At 45.3% G+C, this 19,662-nt stretch overlaps 1 protein-coding gene across 1 annotated transcript in view; it reads right to left on the bottom strand.

Annotated features, from left to right (window-relative positions):
- Positions 1–12,909: 12,909 nt before the first annotated feature.
- Positions 12,910–19,662, bottom strand: part of LOC306918418 (kelch-like protein 12) — a gene marked incomplete at both ends in the record, with an annotated part of 10,028 nt that continues 3,275 nt past the window's right edge. The window contains 2 exons of the mRNA XM_079531323.1: positions 12,910–13,029; positions 13,519–13,653. Coding sequence (XP_079387449.1) covers positions 12,910–13,029; positions 13,519–13,653 — 255 coding nt within the window. The remainder of the gene's footprint in view (positions 13,030–13,518; positions 13,654–19,662) is intronic.

The raw sequence follows: 19,662 nt of genomic DNA, 5'->3' as shown, positions 1-19,662 counted from the left end.
TGAAACAGACTAAATATCATTGAATGTTTCTACTTTGGTGGCGACAGGTTGAGTACAATAGTAGTGATGTGTCGTTCATGATCGATTCGTTCAAAAGAACAAGATCATTGCCGTGAACTATGAACTATGAACTATGCACTATGAACAATGAACTATGAACTATGAACTATGCACTATGAACACTGAACTATGAACTATGAACTATGAACAATGAACTATGCACTATGAACTATGCACTATGAACTATGCACTATGAACTATGAACAATGAACTATGCACTATGAACTATGAACTATGCACTATGAACTATGCACTATGAACACTGAACTATGAACTATGAACTATGAACTATGAACTATGCACTATGAACAATGAACTATGAACTATGAACTATGCACTATGAACACTGAACTATGAACTATGAACTATGAACAAAGAACTATGCACTATGAACTATGCACTATGAACTATGCACTATGAACTATGAACAATGAACTATGCACTATGAACTATGAACTATGCACTATGAACAATGAACTATGCACTATGAACTATGCACTATGAACTATGCACTATGAACTATGAACAATGAACTTTGAACTATGCACTATGAACTATGAACTATGAACTATGCACTATGAACTATGCACTATGAACTATGCACTATGAACTATGAACAATGAACTATGAACTATGCACTATGAACTATGAACTATGAACTATGCACTATGAACTATGCACTATGAACTATGAACAATGAACTATGCACTATGAACTATGAACTATGCACTATGAACTATGCACTATGAACACTGAACTATGAACTATGAACTATGAACTATGAACTATGAACTATGAACTATGAACTATGCACTATGAACTATGAACTATGAACTATGAACTATGAACTATGAACTATGCACTATGAACAATGAACTATGCACTATGAACAATGAACTATGAACTATGAACTATGCACTATGAACACTGAACTATGAACTATGAACTATGAACAATGAACTATGCACTATGAACTATGCACTATGAACTATGCACTATGAACTATGAACAATGAACTATGCACTATGAACTATGAACTATGCACTATGAACAATGAACTATGCACTATGAACTATGCACTATGAACTATGCACTATGAACTATGAACAATGAACTTTGAACTATGCACTATGAACTATGAACTATGAACTATGCACTATGAACTATGCACTATGAACTATGCACTATGAACTATGAACAATGAACTATGAACTATGCACTATGAACTATGAACTATGAACTATGCACTATGAACTATGCACTATGCACTATGAACTATGCACTATGAACTATGAACTATGAACTATACACTATGAACTATGCACTATGCACTATGAACTATGCACTATGAACTATGAACTATGCAACTTTTAGTTTAGAATGTCGTGGGTCACCAAATGAACCTGGCATCTGTATAAGTAACATCTGTATAAGTAACATCTGTATAAGTAACATCTGTATAAGTAACATCTGTATAAGTAACATCTGTATAAGTAACATCTGTATTAGTAACATCTGTATAAGTAACATCTGTATATGTAACATCTGTATTAGTAACATCTGTATAAGTAACATCTGTATATGTAACATCTGTATATGTAACATCTGTATTAGTAACATCTGTATAAGTAACATCTGTATATGTAACATGTCATCTGATCTGAACGTCATGTTTAACCTTTGCATTAGCCCGCATGATCGTGAAGGCTAGGGCAAGTGCTACAGGCTGGTCTAGTGAGGCAGAGTGTTGTAATAATAGTAAATATAAAACAAAGTTATAGGAGATCCCTCATTCATCCCTCATTCACTGACCTGCTGGTGAACCTCAGTGAAGTGTTCCAGAATGTAATCCAGGCTGCGTTTCGCCAACCTTTTGGCAGCATCACAGGAGTACCTCTTAGCGACGCAGTACAACTCTACACAGTTCTCTATGTCGATGTGAACCAACATGTAGTCAAAGCATTCGTCTCAACAGCCTCGACATCCCATAAGCTTGATGCTGCCAGCAGGGCCTGGAGTAAATTACGTATATTTAAAGCATTGATGTTGAAATGCGCAGATCACGCAAACCTCAGCAAAGAGAAACGGACAAGGTCGGTGGCACGTAACTGTAGGTTAACAAGGTGTTTGATTGATTGATTGATTGATTGCATTATTAAAAGGTATAGTACAAATAAGAACTTTAACCCTAGAACACTAAATTTACTTTTGTCACACCATCACTAAACCCGGGTATATTTTATGTCATATATTCCATAAAAAGATGTTCAAGTATCAAAATATATTGAAGTACCGCAATGCTGTACGTGGCAACTTGAGGTACTCTTCATTGATATTTCATCATGACTTTTCACAAACAACACCATTTCATCATGACTGGCAAAATCGGTGAAAATGTGGGCATTATTTTAAAGATATTCCGAAAAACAATGATTTGGGAACGTCTCCTTTGGTCAACCCATTCCTGGGACAAAAGAAAAGCCCATTGTGGGTTTATTGAGATTTTTCACCCTATCACTAAACACGGGTGGAATTCACCCTACCTTCATTCACCTAACCCTAACCCTCACCCTCACCCTCACCCTCACCCTCACCCTCACCCTCACCCTCACCCTAACCCTAACCCCTAACCCCTAACCCTAACCCTAACCCTAACCCTCACCCTACCTTCATTCACCTAACCCTAACCCTAACCCCTAACCCTAACCCCTAACCCTAACCCTAACCCCTAACCCTAACCCCTAACCCTAACCCTAACACCTAACCCTAACCCTAACCCTAACCCGAACACCTGTAGGAAACACAAGGGATGTGGGCAGGAAAACAAACCTACCTTGAAGGTACTGGAAGACACGCCCACCTCAGACATCAGCAACATTATGATGTCACTGAGCATCATGAAGGTACTGGAAGACACGCCCACCTCAGACATCAGCAACATTATGATGTCACTGAGCATCATGAAGGTACTGGAAGACACGCCCACCTCAGACATCAGCAACATTATGATGTCACTGAGCATCATGAAGGTACTGGAAGACCCGCCCACCTCAGACATCAGCAACATTATGATGTCACTGAGCATCATGAAGGTACTGGAAGACACGCCCACCTCAGACATCAGCAACATTATGATGTCACTGAGCATCATGAAGGTACTGGAAGACACGCCCACCTCAGACATCAGCAACATTATGATGTCACTGAGCATCATGAAGGTACTGAAAGACCCGCCCACCTCAGACATCAGCAACATTATGATGTCACTGAGCATCATGAAGGTACTGAAAGACCCGCCCACCTCAGACATAAGCAACATTATGATGTCACTGAGCATCATGAAGGTACTGAAGGACCCGCCCACCTCAGACATCAGCAACATTATGATGTCACTGAGCATCATGAAGGTACTGAAGGACCCGCCCACCTCAGACATCAGCAACATTATGATGTCACTGAGCATCATGAAGGTACTGGAAGACCCGCCCACCTCAGACATCAGCAACATTATGATGTCACTGAGCATCATGAAGGTACTGGAAGACCCGCCCACCTCAGACATCAGCAACATTATGATGTCACTGAGCATCATGAAGGTACTGGAAGACCCGCCCACCTCAGACATCAGCAACATTATGATGTCACTGAGCATCATGAAGGTACTGGAAGACACGCCCACCTCAGACATCAGCAACATTATGATGTCACTGAGCATCATGAAGGTACTGAAGGACCCGCCCACCTCAGACATCAGCAACATTATGAAAATTACAAAAATATAATTGTCCGGGTGAAAGTATCCTGGGTTTAGTGTTCTATAGGGTTAAAACTTAAAACACCTTAAATATTGTATTTATTTTAGACATAGTTAATCTTTCACTCAATAGGGAAGTTGATGATGCAATTTGTCCATGTGGGGTCCATACCTGATAGCTGATAAAACATTATTTTAAATATAAATGTATTAACCTTCATCAGACATCATTACGTCATTACGTCATTACGTCAGACATCATTACGTTGGTTTTTAGTTGGACTTATACTGAGATGAGCTTTCTCTATAACCGTCGAGATAAATATAGGAACACAGGATGGAAACAGGGAGTTAGTCACCAGGGTCTATTTTTTGTTTCTCTGGTTTCATTCCTAAGCCAATAATTTGATGACCAGCAGTCTCTCTCTCTCTCTCTCTCTCTCTCTCTCTCTCGCTCTCTCTCTCTCTCCATTACCTGCACATTATCAGTGGAGAAGGACACCTTTGAAGTGTAGACATAGTTCACCAACAAGCCAATGGTCTGAGCTTCCAACCCAGAGATGGTCAGTCGTTCCTGCCTGGACTCCATCATGCCAGATGTAAACATCGTTCCTGCCTGGACTCCATCATGCCAGATGTAAACATCGTTCCTGCCTGGACTCCATCATGCCAGATGTAAACATCGTTCCTGCCTGGACTCCATCATGCCAGATGTAAACATCGCCTGTGACTCCATCATGCCAGATGTAAACATCGTTCCTGCCTGGACTCCATCATGCCAGATGTAAACATCGCCTGTGACTCCATCATGCCAGATGTAAACATCCTGCCTGGACTCCATCATGCCAGATGTAAACATCCTGCCTGGACTCCATCATGCCAGATGTAAACATCGTTCCTGCCTGGACTCCATCATGCCAGATGTAAACATCGCCTGGACTCCATCATGCCAGATGTAAACATCGTTCCTGCCTGGACTCCATCATGCCAGATGTAAACATCGCCTGGACTCCATCATGCCAGATGTAAACATCGCCTGGACTCCATCATGCCAGATGTAAACATCGCCTGGACTCCATCATGCCAGATGTAAACATCGCCTGGACTCCATCATGCCAGATGTAAACATCGCCTGGACTCCATCATGCCAGATGTAAACATCGCCTGGACTCCATCATGCCAGATGTAAACATCGCCTGGACTCCATCATGCCAGATGTAAACATCGCCTGGACTCCATCATGCCAGATGTAAACATCGCCTGGACTCCATCATGCCAGATGTAAACATCGTTCCTGCCTGGACTCCATCATGCCAGATGTAAACATCGTTCCTGCCTGGACTCCATCATGCCAGATGTAAACATCGTTCCTGCCTGGACTCCATCATGCCAGATGTAAACATCGTTCCTGCCTGGACTCCATCATGCCAGATGTAAACATCGCCTGTGACTCCATCATGCCAGATGTAAACATCGCCTGGACTCCATCATGCCAGATGTAAACATCGTTCCTGCCTGGACTCCATCATGCCAGATGTAAACATCGTTCCTGCCCTGGACTCCATCATGCCAGATGTAAACATCATGACTCCATCATGCCAGATGTAAACATCGTTCCTGCCTGGACTCCATCATGCCAGATGGACTCCATCATGCCAGATGGACTCCATCATGCCAGATGGACTCCATCATGCCAGATGGACTCCATCATGCCAGATGTAAACATCGTTCCTGCCTGGACTCCATCATGCCAGATGTAAACATCGCCTGGACTCCATCATGCCAGATGTAAACATCGCCTGGACTCCATCATGCCAGATGGACTCCATCATGCCAGATGGACTCCATCATGCCAGATGGACTCCATCATGCCAGATGGACTCCATCATGCCAGATGGACTCCATCATGCCAGATGGACTCCATCATGCCAGATGGACTCCATCATGCCAGATGTAAACATCGCCTGTGCAACGTTGAAAAGATGCAATCTGATGTATTTGTTCCATCACAGTTTACATACAGTGCAAATCAGCTGGTGAAATGTCCATAATTGTGTTGTTTTCCAAGAGAAAATAATTACATATACACACATAATGTTACAGTAAAGTGGAAAACCACTTTTTTTTTAGCACGAGACGGAACGAGCGGGAGTCTTTGATGTTGCCGTGGTACATCAAAGCCTCCAGTGACTCTGTGGTACATCAAAGCCTCCAGTGGTACATCAAAGCCTCCAGTGGTACATCAAAGCCTCCAGTGGTACATCAAAGCCTCCAGTGGTACATCAAAGCCTCCAGTGGTACATCAAAGCCTCCAGTGGTACATCAAAGCCTCCATTGACTCCGTGGTACATCAAAGCCTCCAGTGGTACATCAAAGCCTCCAGTGGTACATCAAAGCCTCCAGTGGTACATCAAAGCCTCCAGTGGTACATCAAAGCCTCCAGTGGTACATCAAAGCCTCCAGTGGTACATCAAAGCCTCCAGTGGTACATCAAAGCCTCCAGTGGTACATCAAAGCCTCCAGTGACTCCGTGGTACATCAAAGCCTCCAGTGGTACATCAAAGCCTCCAGTGACTCCGTGGTACATCAAAGCCTCCAGTGGTACATCAAAGCCTCCAGTGGTACATCAAAGCCTCCAGTGGTACATCAAAGCCTCCAGTGGTACATCAAAGCCTCCAGTGGTACATCAAAGCCTCCAGTGACTCCGTGGTACATCAAAGCCTCCAGGAGTCTTTGATGTCGCCGTGGTACATCAAAGCCTCCAGTGACTCCGTGGTACATCAAAGCCTCCAGTGGAACATTTTCTATCATATCCGAAATAACTGCCTTACCATGATTCGGAAGGCCAAATCATCTCCACCTTGTCGGAGTGTAGCCGAAACCCTGACAAATTCTGGAGTTCCATTAAAACACTATCCCAAAGTCAACCCTCATCGCTACCCAAACAGACTCAACCACAGTTTCAAACAAAAATTATCTATGAAATGTTTTTTAATAAGCACTTCGGGAATTCGGACACACCCTCTAGTAACCCAGTCCATGACAGTCCTGAATGTGTCAAACTGACATATTGAGCCTACGACACACAGTGTGGCTTCCCCCCAGTAGGCCTCCTTTACATTCAGTAGATCCTACCACACACAGTGTGGCTTCCCCCCAGTAGGCCTCCTTTACATTCAGTAGATCCTACCACACACAGTGTGGCTTCCCCCCAGTAGGCCTCCTTTACATTCAGTAGATCCTCACACAGTGTGGCTTCCCCCCAGTAGGCCATCTTTACATTCAGTAGATCCTGTGATCTACGACACACAGTGTGGCTTCCCCCCAGTAGGCCTCCTTCACATTCAGTAGATCCTGTGATCTACGACACACAGTGTGGCTTCCCCCCAGTAGGCCTCCTTTACATTCAGTAGATCCTACGACACACAGTGTGGCTTCCCCCCAGTAGGCCTCCTTTACATTCAGTAGATCCTCACACAGTGTGGCTTCCCCCCAGTAGGCCTCCTTTACATTCAGTAGATCCTCACACAGTGTGGCTTCCCCCCAGTAGGCCTCCTTTACATTCAGTAGATCCTGTGATCTTTTGTGGCCAGATGTAATTTCTTTGGGTCTAGTAGGACTATAGTAAATAATACAAAAAATAAATTGCTATAACATTTTTTACATATTTAGCCCCATGCTCGAATCAAAAACAGCTAAAATCCCTAAAAAGGAAGAAAGCAGCACATGAAAACACTCATCATTTACTTTCTCTAATAACAACTTAAAACATGAACCTTTGTTGAAAAAAAGTGGTCCTTTAAAATAGAGCAGGTCAAAAAATGTGTGTATTCACCTCAAAGTAGGAGCTGACGGAGGCCAGTACAGCTCTGTGACAGGAGAAGTCCTGTCCCTCACAGCACAGAATCACATCACACAAGGTGTTGCTGAGACGCAGTCTGTTCAGACCCTCCAACACCTTCTTGGGATGGTCCCAGTCCTGAAACATCTCAGTCTGCAGTGAGGGTGGAAGACCTGGGCCAGGTCCAGGACCAGGAGGACCAGGAGGACCAGGAGACCAGGGCCTGATGCCCTGCTTGAGATGACGATAGGAGGGGATGGAATAAACGGTCAGATAGTAAAGATTGTTTTCACCTTAGATTTAACACGCCTTCTAAATCCTAACCTGCATTGTCTGGAAAACCTTTTTTTCGTTTATTCCAAAAATGTAAAAACATGTTGCTATAGGTTGCATATGGTCTCGGGTTAGGGTTAAAACATGTTGCTATAGGTTGCATATGGTCTCGAGTTAGGGTTAAAACATGTTGCTATAGGTTGCATATGGTCTCGGGTTAGGGTTAAAACATGTTGCTATAGGTTGCATATGGTCTCGGGCTAGGGTTAAAACATGTTGCTATAGGTTGCATATGGTCTCGGGTTAGGGTTAAAACATGTTGCTATAGGTTGCATATGGTCTCGGGTTAGGGTTAAAACATGTTGCTATAGGTTGCATATGGTCTCAGGTTAGGGTTAAAACATGTTGCTATAGGTTGCATATGGTCTCAGGTTAGGGTTAAAACATGTTGCTATAGGTTGCATATGGTCTCAGGTTAGGGTTAAAACATGTTGCTATAGGTTGCATATGGTCTCAGGTTAGGGTTAAAACATGTTGCTATAGGTTGCATATGGTCTCAGGTTAGGGTTAAAACATGTTGCTATAGGTTGCATATGGTCTCAGGTTAGGGTTAAAACATGTTGCTATAGGTTGCATATGGTCTCGGGTTAGGGTTAAAACATGTTGCTATAGGTTGCATATGGTCTCGGGTTAGGGTTAAAACATGTTGCTATAGGTTGCATATGGTCTCGGGCTAGGGTTAAAACATGTTGCTATAGGTTGCATATGGTCTCAGGTTAGGGTTAAAACATGTTGCTATAGGTTGCATATGGTCTCAGGTTAGGGTTAAAACATGTTGCTATAGGTTGCATATGGTCTCGGGTTAGGGTTAAAACATGTTGCTATAGGTTGCATATGGTCTCGGGTTAGGGTTAAAACATGTTGCTATAGGTTGCATATGGTCTCAGGTTAGGGTTAAAACATGTTGCTATAGGTTGCATATGGTCTCAGGTTAGGGTTAAAACATGTTGCTATAGGTTGCATATGGTCTCGGGTTAGGGTTAAAACATGTTGCTATAGGTTGCATATGGTCTCGGGTTAGGGTTAAAACATGTTGCTATAGGTTGCATATGGTCTCGGGTTAGGGTTAAAACATGTTGCTATAGGTTGCATATGGTCTCGGGTTAGGGTTAAAACATGTTGCTATAGGTTGCATATGGTCTCGGGTTAGGGTTAAAACATGTTGCTATAGGTTGCATATGGTCTCGGGTTAGGGTTAAAACATGTTGCTATAGGTTGCATATGGTCTCGGGTTAGGGTTAAAACATGTTGCTATAGGTTGCATATGGTCTCGGGTTAGGGTTAAAACATGTTGCTATAGGTTGCATATGGTCTCGGGTTAGGGTTAAAACATGTTGCTATAGGTTGCATATGGTCTCGGGTTAGGGTTAAAACATGTTGCTATAGGTTGCATATGGTCTCAGGTTAGGGTTAAAACATGTTGCTATAGGTTGCATATGGTCTCAGGTTAGGGTTAAAACATGTTGCTATAGGTTGCATATGGTCTCAGGTTAGGGTTAAAACATGTTGCTATAGGTTGCATATGGTCTCAGGTTAGGGTTAAAACATGTTGCTATAGGTTGCATATGGTCTCAGGTTAGGGTTAAAACATGTTGCTATAGGTTGCATATGGTCTCGGGTTAGGGTTAAAACATGTTGCTATAGGTTGCATATGGTCTCGGGTTAGGGTTAAAACATGTTGCTATAGGTTGCATATGGTCTCGGGTTAGGGTTAAAACATGTTGCTATAGGTTGCATATGGTCTCAGGTTAGGGTTAAAACATGTTGCTATAGGTTGCATATGGTCTCAGGTTAGGGTTAAAACATGTTGCTATAGGTTGCATATGGTCTCGGGTTAGGGTTAAAACATGTTGCTATAGGTTGCATATGGTCTCGGGTTAGGGTTAAAACATGTTGCTATAGGTTGCATATGGTCTCAGGTTAGGGTTAAAACATGTTGCTATAGGTTGCATATGGTCTCAGGTTAGGGTTAAAACATGTTGCTATAGGTTGCATATGGTCTCAGGTTAGGGTTAAAACATGTTGCTATAGGTTGCATATGGTCTCGGGTTAGGGTTAAAACATGTTGCTATAGGTTGCATATGGTCTCGGGTTAGGGTTAAAACATGTTGCTATAGGTTGCATATGGTCTCGGGTTAGGGTTAAAACATGTTGCTATAGGTTGCATATGGTCTCGGGTTAGGGTTAAAACATGTTGCTATAGGTTGCATATGGTCTCAGGTTAGGGTTAAAACATGTTGCTATAGGTTGCATATGGTCTCGGGTTAGGGTTAAAACATGTTGCTATAGGTTGCATATGGTCTCGGGTTAGGGTTAAAACATGTTGCTATAGGTTGCATATGGTCTCAGGTTAGGGTTAAAACATGTTGCTATAGGTTGCATATGGTCTCGGGTTAGGGTTAAAACATGTTGCTATAGGTTGCATATGGTCTCGGGTTAGGGTTAAAACATGTTGCTATAGGTTGCATATGGTCTCAGGTTAGGGTTAAAACATGTTGCTATAGGTTGCATATGGTCTCAGGTTAGGGTTAAAACATGTTGCTATAGGTTGCATATGGTCTCGGGTTAGGGTTAAAACATGTTGCTATAGGTTGCATATGGTCTCGGGTTAGGGTTAAAACATGTTGCTATAGGTTGCATATGGTCTCGGGTTAGGGTTAAAACATGTTGCTATAGGTTGCATAAGGTCTCAGGTTAGGGTTAAAACATGTTGCTATAGGTTGCATATGGTCTCGGGTTAGGGTTAAAACATGTTGCTATAGGTTGCATATGGTCTCAGGTTAGGGTTAAAACATGTTGCTATAGGTTGCATATGGTCTCAGGTTAGGGTTAAAACATGTTGCTATAGGTTGCATATGGTCTCAGGTTAGGGTTAAAACATGTTGCTATAGGTTGCATATGGTCTCAGGTTAGGGTTAAAACATGTTGCTATAGGTTGCATATGGTCTCGGGTTAGGGTTAAAACATGTTGCTATAGGTTGCATATGGTCTCAGGTTAGGGTTAAAACATGTTGCTATAGGTTGCATATGGTCTCAGGTTAGGGTTAAAACATGTTGCTATAGGTTGCATATGGTCTCAGGTTAGGGTTAAAACATGTTGCTATAGGTTGCATATGGTCTCGGGTTAGGGTTAAAACATGTTGCTATAGGTTGCATATGGTCTCGGGTTAGGGTTAAAACATGTTGCTATAGGTTGCATATGGTCTCAGGTTAGGGTTAAAACATGTTGCTATAGGTTGCATATGGTCTCGGGTTAGGGTTAAAACATGTTGCTATAGGTTGCATATGGTCTCGGGTTAGGGTTAAAACATGTTGCTATAGGTTGCATATGGTCTCGGGTTAGGGTTAAAACATGTTGCTATAGGTTGCATATGGTCTCAGGTTAGGGTTAAAACATGTTGCTATAGGTTGCATATGGTCTCAGGTTAGGGTTAAAACATGTTGCTATAGGTTGCATATGGTCTCGGGTTAGGGTTAAAACATGTTGCTATAGGTTGCATATGGTCTCGGGTCGGGTGGAAACAGGTTAAGATGCCTTGTCAAAACTCTAAATCTAATTTGCATTTAAAATTAAGATTCATAACCAAACTAACTAACCTGTGCAATTATCCATCTATGTTGCTGATTGATTGATTGATTGATTGATTACTTTACAGTTAGTACAGTGGTACGATTACACAATGATGCTAAAAGGATAACACAAGAAGCCCGAAAGGCTAGTTTTCCATTGTGTTCCTGTGCATTCAATTAACCAATAATGATAAGGTATGTGGACCATAACATGAATATGGTACTGTATTTGCACCTTGTGTATTTGCACCTTGTGTATTTGCACCTTTGTGTATTTGCACCTTGTGTATTTGCACCTTGTGTATTTGCACCTTGTGTATTTGCACCTTGTGTATTTGTGACCTTGTGTATTTGCACCTTGTGTATTTGTGACCTTGTGTATTTGCACCTTGTGTATTTTCACCTTTGTGTATTTGCACCTTGTGTATTTGCACCTTGTGTATTTGCACCTTGTGTATTTGCACCTTTGTGTATTTGCACCTTTGTGTATTTGCACCTTGTGTATTTGCACCTTGTGTATTTGCACCTTGTGTATTTGTGACCTTGTGTATTTGCACCTTGTGTATTTGTGACCTTGTGTATTTGCACCTTGTGTATTTGTGACCTTGTGTATTTGCACCTTGTGTATTTGCACCTTGTGTATTTGTGACCTTGTGTATTTGCACCTTGTGTATTTGTGACCTTGTGTATTTGTGACCTTGTGAAAGAGTCTCACCTTTACCCTCCCAGACAGCTTCAATCTTTGTTTGTGCATCTCCTTCTCCATGGAGTCACAGCAGGCCTTTCCATCTCCTTCTCCATGGAGTCACAGCAGGCGTCCATCTCCATCATCTCCTTCTCCATGGAGTCACAGCAGGCGTCCATCTCCATCATCTCCTTCTCCATGGAGTCACAGCAGGCGTCCATCTCCTTCTCCATCATCTCCTTCTCCATGGAGTCACAGCAGGCCTTTCCAACAGCCGTGACATTCCACAAGGTCTCCTTCATCTCCTTCTCCATGGAGTCACAGCAGGCCTTTCCAACAGCCGTGACATTCCACAAGGTCTCCTTCATCTCCTTCTCCATGGAGTCACAGCAGGCCTTTCCAACAGCCGTGACATTCCACAAGGTCTCCTTCATCTCCTTCTCCATGGAGTCACAGCAGGCCTTTCCAACATCTCCTTCTCCATGGAGTCACAGCAGGCCTTTCCAACAGCCGTGACATTCCACAAGGTCTCCTTCATCTCCTTCTCCATGGAGTCACAGCAGGCCTTTCCAACAGCCGTGACATTCCACAAGGTCTCCTTCATCTCCTTCTCCATGGAGTCACAGCAGGCCTTTCCAACAGCCGTGACATTCCACAAGGTCTCCTTCATCTCCTTCTCCATGGAGTCACAGCAGGCCTTTCCAACAGCATCTCCTTCTCCATGGAGTCACAGCAGGCCTTTCCAACAGCCGTGACATTCCACAAGGTCGATGCTGCCAGCAGGGCCTGCCGAGAAAATAAACAACATTATACAACAGGTCGTTTCGAGGAAGCAATCTGATTGGTTGAAACAGCCTTCTAGCCGTGGATCAAACGAGCACCACTCCACACCTAATCAAAACAAATAATTCAGCTGCTCTGTTTTCCCAGAGCGCAGCAAGCTCGGTGGCTAGGCTAGCTAGTTTCTTGGGACATTTGTGGTCGTAGTGACTACATCTGTCATTTTTTTCAGCGATTTTCTTAGTTTTAAGGGTAACTGTTGTATAATTGCAATATTACACTCGAGGGTGTGGTTTAACGTGATTATTGTCACTTCAGGGATGCTTGCGGAACTCGACTACGTCTCGTTCCTGACCGCATCACTGTCGCGGCAATAATCACGTTAAACCACACCCTCTCGTGTAATATTGCTTAATTATCTTTAATTAGCACCGATGGTATTTAGAAGCAAAATGGAGACGTTGAATAGCGTTTATGGTGATAATACTACATTACCTGCACATTATCAGTGGATAAGGACACCCCTGAAGTGTAGACATAGTTCACCATCATGCCAATGGTCTGAGCTTCCAACCCAGAGATGGTCAGTCGTTCCTGTGTGGACTCCACCGTGTCAGATGTAAACAGGTCCTGTGCAGGACGGTTGAAAAGATTGAAAGGTTGTCTTGGAGTGTCCACGGTTATTTAGGCCTTTCTCATTTACATTAATGTGTCCAATATTAGTTAATTGGATATAACATGAGCTTCAGTTCACCTGAAAGCCCCGCCAGAATTTAATGTCATTCCCTTCCACTTAAATCCGCTATATTTCTTCAAACGGCCCGAGTTGCAACCGTATGCTTATTCACTAAAAAATAGATCTGCAAGTTTACTATACAAGTTGCAACTGAACGCGTTGTGAGCTTGTAGATCTGCATGGTTAGATCCGGTGCGCCGCCAACTCAGCGTGTGAGTAGCACGGCTTGGGCGTGGCAAGTCGTGCAGTGAGGTAAGTACTGATTATGTGGTGCACAACCTCAGCAGTCCATCTCCCAGGGCTTTGTAACGGGGGTAGTATTATTATGATGTTGGAAGACCCGAAACCCTGTTGACCTCAGGAAACATCACTGAAGATACGTCCCAGGTGTTGACCTCAGGAAACATCACTGAAGATAGGTCACAGGTGTTGACCTCAGGAAACATCACTGAGGATACGTCACAGGTGTTGACCTCAGGAAACATCACTGAAGATACGTCCCAGGTGTTGACCTCAGGAAACATCACTGAAGATACGTCCCAGGTGTTGACCTCAGGAAACATCACTGAGGATACGTCCCAGGTGTTGACCCCAGGAAACATCACTGAAGATACGTCCCAGGTGTTGACCTCAGGAAACCTCACTGAGGATACGTCCCAGGTGTTGACCTCAGGAAACATCACTGAAGATACGTCCCAGGTGTTGACCTCAGGAAACATCACTGAAGATACGTCCCAGGTGTTGACCTCAGGAAACATCACTGAAGATACGTCCCAGGTGTTGACCTCAGGAAACATCACTGAAGATACGTCCCAGGTGTTGACCTCATGAAACATCACTGAAGATACGTCCCAGGTGTTGACCTCAGGAAACATCACTGAGGATACGTCCCAGGTGTTGACCTCAGGACACATCACTGAAGATACGTCCCAGGTGATGACCTCAGGAAACATCACTGAAGATACGTCCCAGGTGTTGACCTCAGGAAACATCACTGAAGATACGTCCCAGGTGTTGACCTCAGGAAACATCACTGAAGATACGTCCCATGTGTTGACCTCAGGAAACATCACTGAAGATACGTCCCAGGTGTTGACCTCAGGAAACATCACTGAGGATACGTCCCAGGTGTTGACCTCAGGATACATCACTGAGGATACGTCCCATGTGTTGACCTCAGGAAACATCACTGAATATACGTCCCAGGTGTTGACCTCAGGAAACATCACTGAAGATACGTCCCAGGTGTTGACCTCAGGAAACATCACTGAAGATACGTCCCAGGTGTTGACCTCATGAAACATCACTGAGGATACGTCCCAGGTGTTGACCTCAGGATACATCACTGAGGATACGTCCCAGGTGTTGACCTCAGGAAACATCACTGAGGATACGTCCCATGTGTTGACCTCAGGAAACATCATTGAGGATACGTCCCAGGTGTTGACCTCAGGAAACATCACTGAGGATACGTCCCAGGTGTTGACCTCAGGAAACATCACTGAGGATACGTCCCAGGTGTTGACCTCAGGAAACATCACTGAGGATACGTCCCAGGTGGTGACCTCAGGATACATCACTGAGGATACGTCCCAGGTGATGACCTTAGGATACATCACTGAGGATACGTCCCAGGTGTTGACCTCAGGATACATCACTGAGGATACGTCCCAGGTGTTGACCTCAGGAAACATCACTGAGGATACGTCCCAGGTGTTGACCTCAGGATACATCACTGAGGATACGTCCCAGGTGTTGACCTCAGGAAACATCACTGAGGATACGTCCCAGGTGTTGACCTCAGGAAACATCACTGATGATACGTCCCAGGTGATGACCTCAGGAAACATCACTGAGGATACGTCCCAGGTGATGACCTCAGGAAACATCACTGAGGATACGTCCCAGGTGATGACCTCAGGAAACATCACTGAGGATACGTCCCAGGTGTTGACCTCAGGAAACATCACTGAGGATACGTCCCAGGTGTTGACCTCAGGAAACATCACTGAGGATACGTTTCAGGTGTTGACCTCAGGATACATCACTGAGGATACGTCCCAGGTGTTGACCTCAGGAAACATCACTGAGGATACGTCCCAGGTGTTGACCTCAGGAAACATCACTGAGGATACGTCCCAGGTGTTGACCTCAGGAAACATCACTGAGGATACGTCCCAGGTGTTGACCTCAGGAAACATCACTGAGGATATGTCCCAGGTGTTGACCTCAGGAAACATCACTGAAGATACGTCCCAGGTGTTGACCTCAGGAAACATCACTGAAGATACGTCCCAGGTGTTGACCTCAGGAAACATCACTGAGGATGCGTCCCAGGTGATGACCTCAGGAAACATCACTGAAGATACGTCCCAGGTGTTGACCTCAGGAAACATCACTGAAGATACGTCCCAGGTGTTGACCTCAGGAAACATCACTGAAGATACGTCCCAGGTGTTGACCTCAGGAAACATCACTGAGGATGCGTCCCAGGTGATGACCTCAGGAAACATCACTGAAGATACGTCCCAGGTGTTGACCTCAGGAAACATCACTGAGGATACGTCCCAGGTGTTGACCTCAGGAAACATCACTGAAGATACGTCCCATGTGTTGACCTCAGGAAACATCACTGAAGATACGTCCCAGGTGTTGACCTCAGGAACATCACTGAGGATACGTCCCAGGTGTTGACCTCAGGAAACATCACTGAAGATACGTCCCATGTGTTGACCTCAGGAAACATCACTGAAGATACGTCCCAGGTGTTGACCTCAGGAAACATCACTGAGGATACGTCCCAGGTGTTGACCTCAGGATACATCACTGAGGATACGTCCCAGGTGTTGACCTCAGGAAACATCACTGAAGATACGTCCCAGGTGTTGACCTCAGGAAACATCACTGAAGATACGTCCCATGTGTTGACCTCAGGAAACATCACTGAAGATACGTCCCAGGTGTTGACCTCAGGAAACATCACTGAGGATACGTCCCAGGTGTTGACCTCAGGATACATCACTGAGGATACGTCCCAGGTGTTGACCTCAGGAAACATCACTGAAGATACGTCCCATGTGTTGACCTCAGGAAACATCACTGAATATACGTCCCAGGTGTTGACCTCAGGAAACATCACTGAAGATACGTCCCAGGTGTTGACCTCAGGAAACATCACTGAAGATACGTCCCAGGTGTTGACCTCATGAAACATCACTGAGGATACGTCCCAGGTGTTGACCTCAGGATACATCACTGAGGATACGTCCCAGGTGTTGACCTCAGGAAACATCACTGAGGATACGTCCCATGTGTTGACCTCAGGAAACATCATTGAGGATACGTCCCAGGTGTTGACCTCAGGAAACATCACTGAGGATACGTCCCAGGTGTTGACCTCAGGAAACATCACTGAGGATACGTCCCAGGTGTTGACCTCAGGAAACATCACTGAGGATACGTCCCAGGTGGTGACCTCAGGATACATCACTGAGGATACGTCCCAGGTGATGACCTTAGGATACATCACTGAGGATACGTCCCAGGTGTTGACCTCAGGATACATCACTGAGGATACGTCCCAGGTGTTGACCTCAGGAAACATCACTGAGGATACGTCCCAGGTGTTGACCTCAGGATACATCACTGAGGATACGTCCCAGGTGTTGACCTCAGGAAACATCACTGAGGATACGTCCCAGGTGTTGACCTCAGGAAACATCACTGAGGATACGTCCCAGGTGATGACCTCAGGAAACATCACTGAGGATACGTCCCATGTGATGACCTCAGGAAACATCACTGAGGATACGTCCCAGGTGATGACCTCAGGAAACATCACTGAGGATACGTCCCAGGTGTTGACCTCAGGAAACATCACTGAGGATACGTCCCAGGTGTTGACCTCAGGAAACATCACTGAGGATACGTCCCAGGTGTTGACCTCAGGAAACATCACTGAGGATACGTCCCAGGTGTTGACCTCAGGATACATCACTGAGGATACGTCCCATGTGTTGACCTCATGAAACATCACTGATGATACGTCCCAGGTGTTGACCTCAGGATACATCACTGATGATACGTCCCAGGTGTTGACCTCAGGAAACATCACTGAGGATACGTCCCATGTGTTGACCTCAGGATACATCACTGAGGATACGTCCCAGGTGTTGACCTCATGATACATCACTGAGGATACGTCCCAGGTGATGACCTTAGGATACATCACTGAGGATACGTCCCATGTGTTGACCTCAGGATACATCACTGAGGATACGTCCCAGGTGTTGACCTCAGGATACATCACTGAGGATACGTCCCAGGTGATGACCTCAGGAAACATCACTGAGGATACGTCCCAGGTGCATCCATGCCATGTATTTTTTTAGTTATAGTTATTCTATTTATAGTGACTCATAGGAATAGACTATGTGACCACCAGGTATAGTCTGGTGACCACCGGAGAGACGGGTGACAGCCGGAATGTAGACGGCACCAGGGTGAGCAGTATGGGTTAGCGCCCCAGCCTGTGTCCTCCAGGGTGAGCAGTATGGGTTAGGGCCCCAGCCTGTGTCCTCCAGGGTGAGCAGTGTGGGTTAGCGCCCCAGCCTGTGTCCTCCAGGGTGAGCAGTATGGGTTAGCGCCCCAGCCTGTGTCCTCCAGGGTGAGCAGTATGGGTTAGCGCCCCAGCCTGTGTCCTCCAGGGTGAGCAGTGTGGGTTAGCGCCCCAGCCTGTGTCCTCCAGGGTGAGCAGTATGGGTTAGCGCCCCAGCCTGTGTCCTCCAGGGTGAGCAGTATGGGTTAGCGCCCCAGCCTGTGTCCTCCAGGGTGAGCAGTATGGGTTAGCGCCCCAGCCTGTGTCCTCCAGGGTGAGCAGTATGGGTTAGCGCCCCAGCCTGTGTCCTCCATGGTGAGCAGTATGGGTTAGCGCCCCAGCCTGTGTCCTCCAGGGTGAGCAGTATGGGTTAGCACCCCAGCCTGTGTCCTCCGTGAGGAGGGGAGCAGTATGGGTTAGCGCCCCAGCCTGTGTCCTCCGTGTGGAGGGGAGCAGTATGGGTTAGCGCCCCAGCCTGTGTCCTCCAGGGTGAGCAGTATGGGTTAGCGCCCCAGCCTGTGTCCTCCGTGAGGAGGGGAGCAGTATGGGTTAGCGCCCCAGCCTGTGTCCTCTGTGAGGAGGAAGCCCAACAAACCTCGTGAGGCCTTTAGGAGGGCCATTATAGTCCACCACTCCTGAATGCAGTGCCTGGTGCTGGGAGTCTGGTGCAACGCACAGGTCCTGGGCCTGGGGAGAGCGGACCTGGTGAGACGTAGGAGGGGCCCGGTCAGGAGTCAACTCACAGAGCCTAGTCCTTCCACGCGCCAGATTTTGGTTCTCCCAGTACCGGCAGAGTAGTTCCGGAGCAACGGATTGTGTGGCCTTGCTCATTCCCTGATGGACTGATCAAGGGTAGCTACTGGGACGTAAATCGGGATTTGATCAACCCCGGATGGGTCGCCTGAGTGAGGGGTATGATGTTGGAAGATGTGATGTATTATTTTTTAGTTATGTGGTGCACAACCTCAGCAGTCCATCTCCCAGGGCTTTGTAACGGGGATAGACTCCATGAAACAGACGACAAGCCTCTCCGGCTCACTTACTTAATCCAGAATAGAGGGTATGTGCGTGACATCATCATCATACCGGGGATGTTATGTGGGAACGCCTGCCGAGTAGCAAAATATATACTTTCTGGCCTCGACAGCCCATACATCCAAACAGAAAAGTCTGATTGCATTAAACGATGTTAAACAACAATTTACAATTTACAATTTAGACATTTAGCAGACGCTCTTAATCCAGAGCGATTTACAGCAAGAACAAAAAGCATGGCAATGCTTAAATTCACTTTAAATTCACTTTG

This window comes from Electrona antarctica (assembly GCF_951216825.1).
Source record: "Electrona antarctica genome assembly, contig: scaffold_104, whole genome shotgun sequence".
Classification (NCBI taxonomy): Eukaryota; Metazoa; Chordata; class Actinopteri; order Myctophiformes; family Myctophidae; genus Electrona; species Electrona antarctica.
The sequence above is the reverse complement of the archived record's forward strand: the minus strand, read 5'-3'. Positions and strand labels throughout refer to the sequence as shown.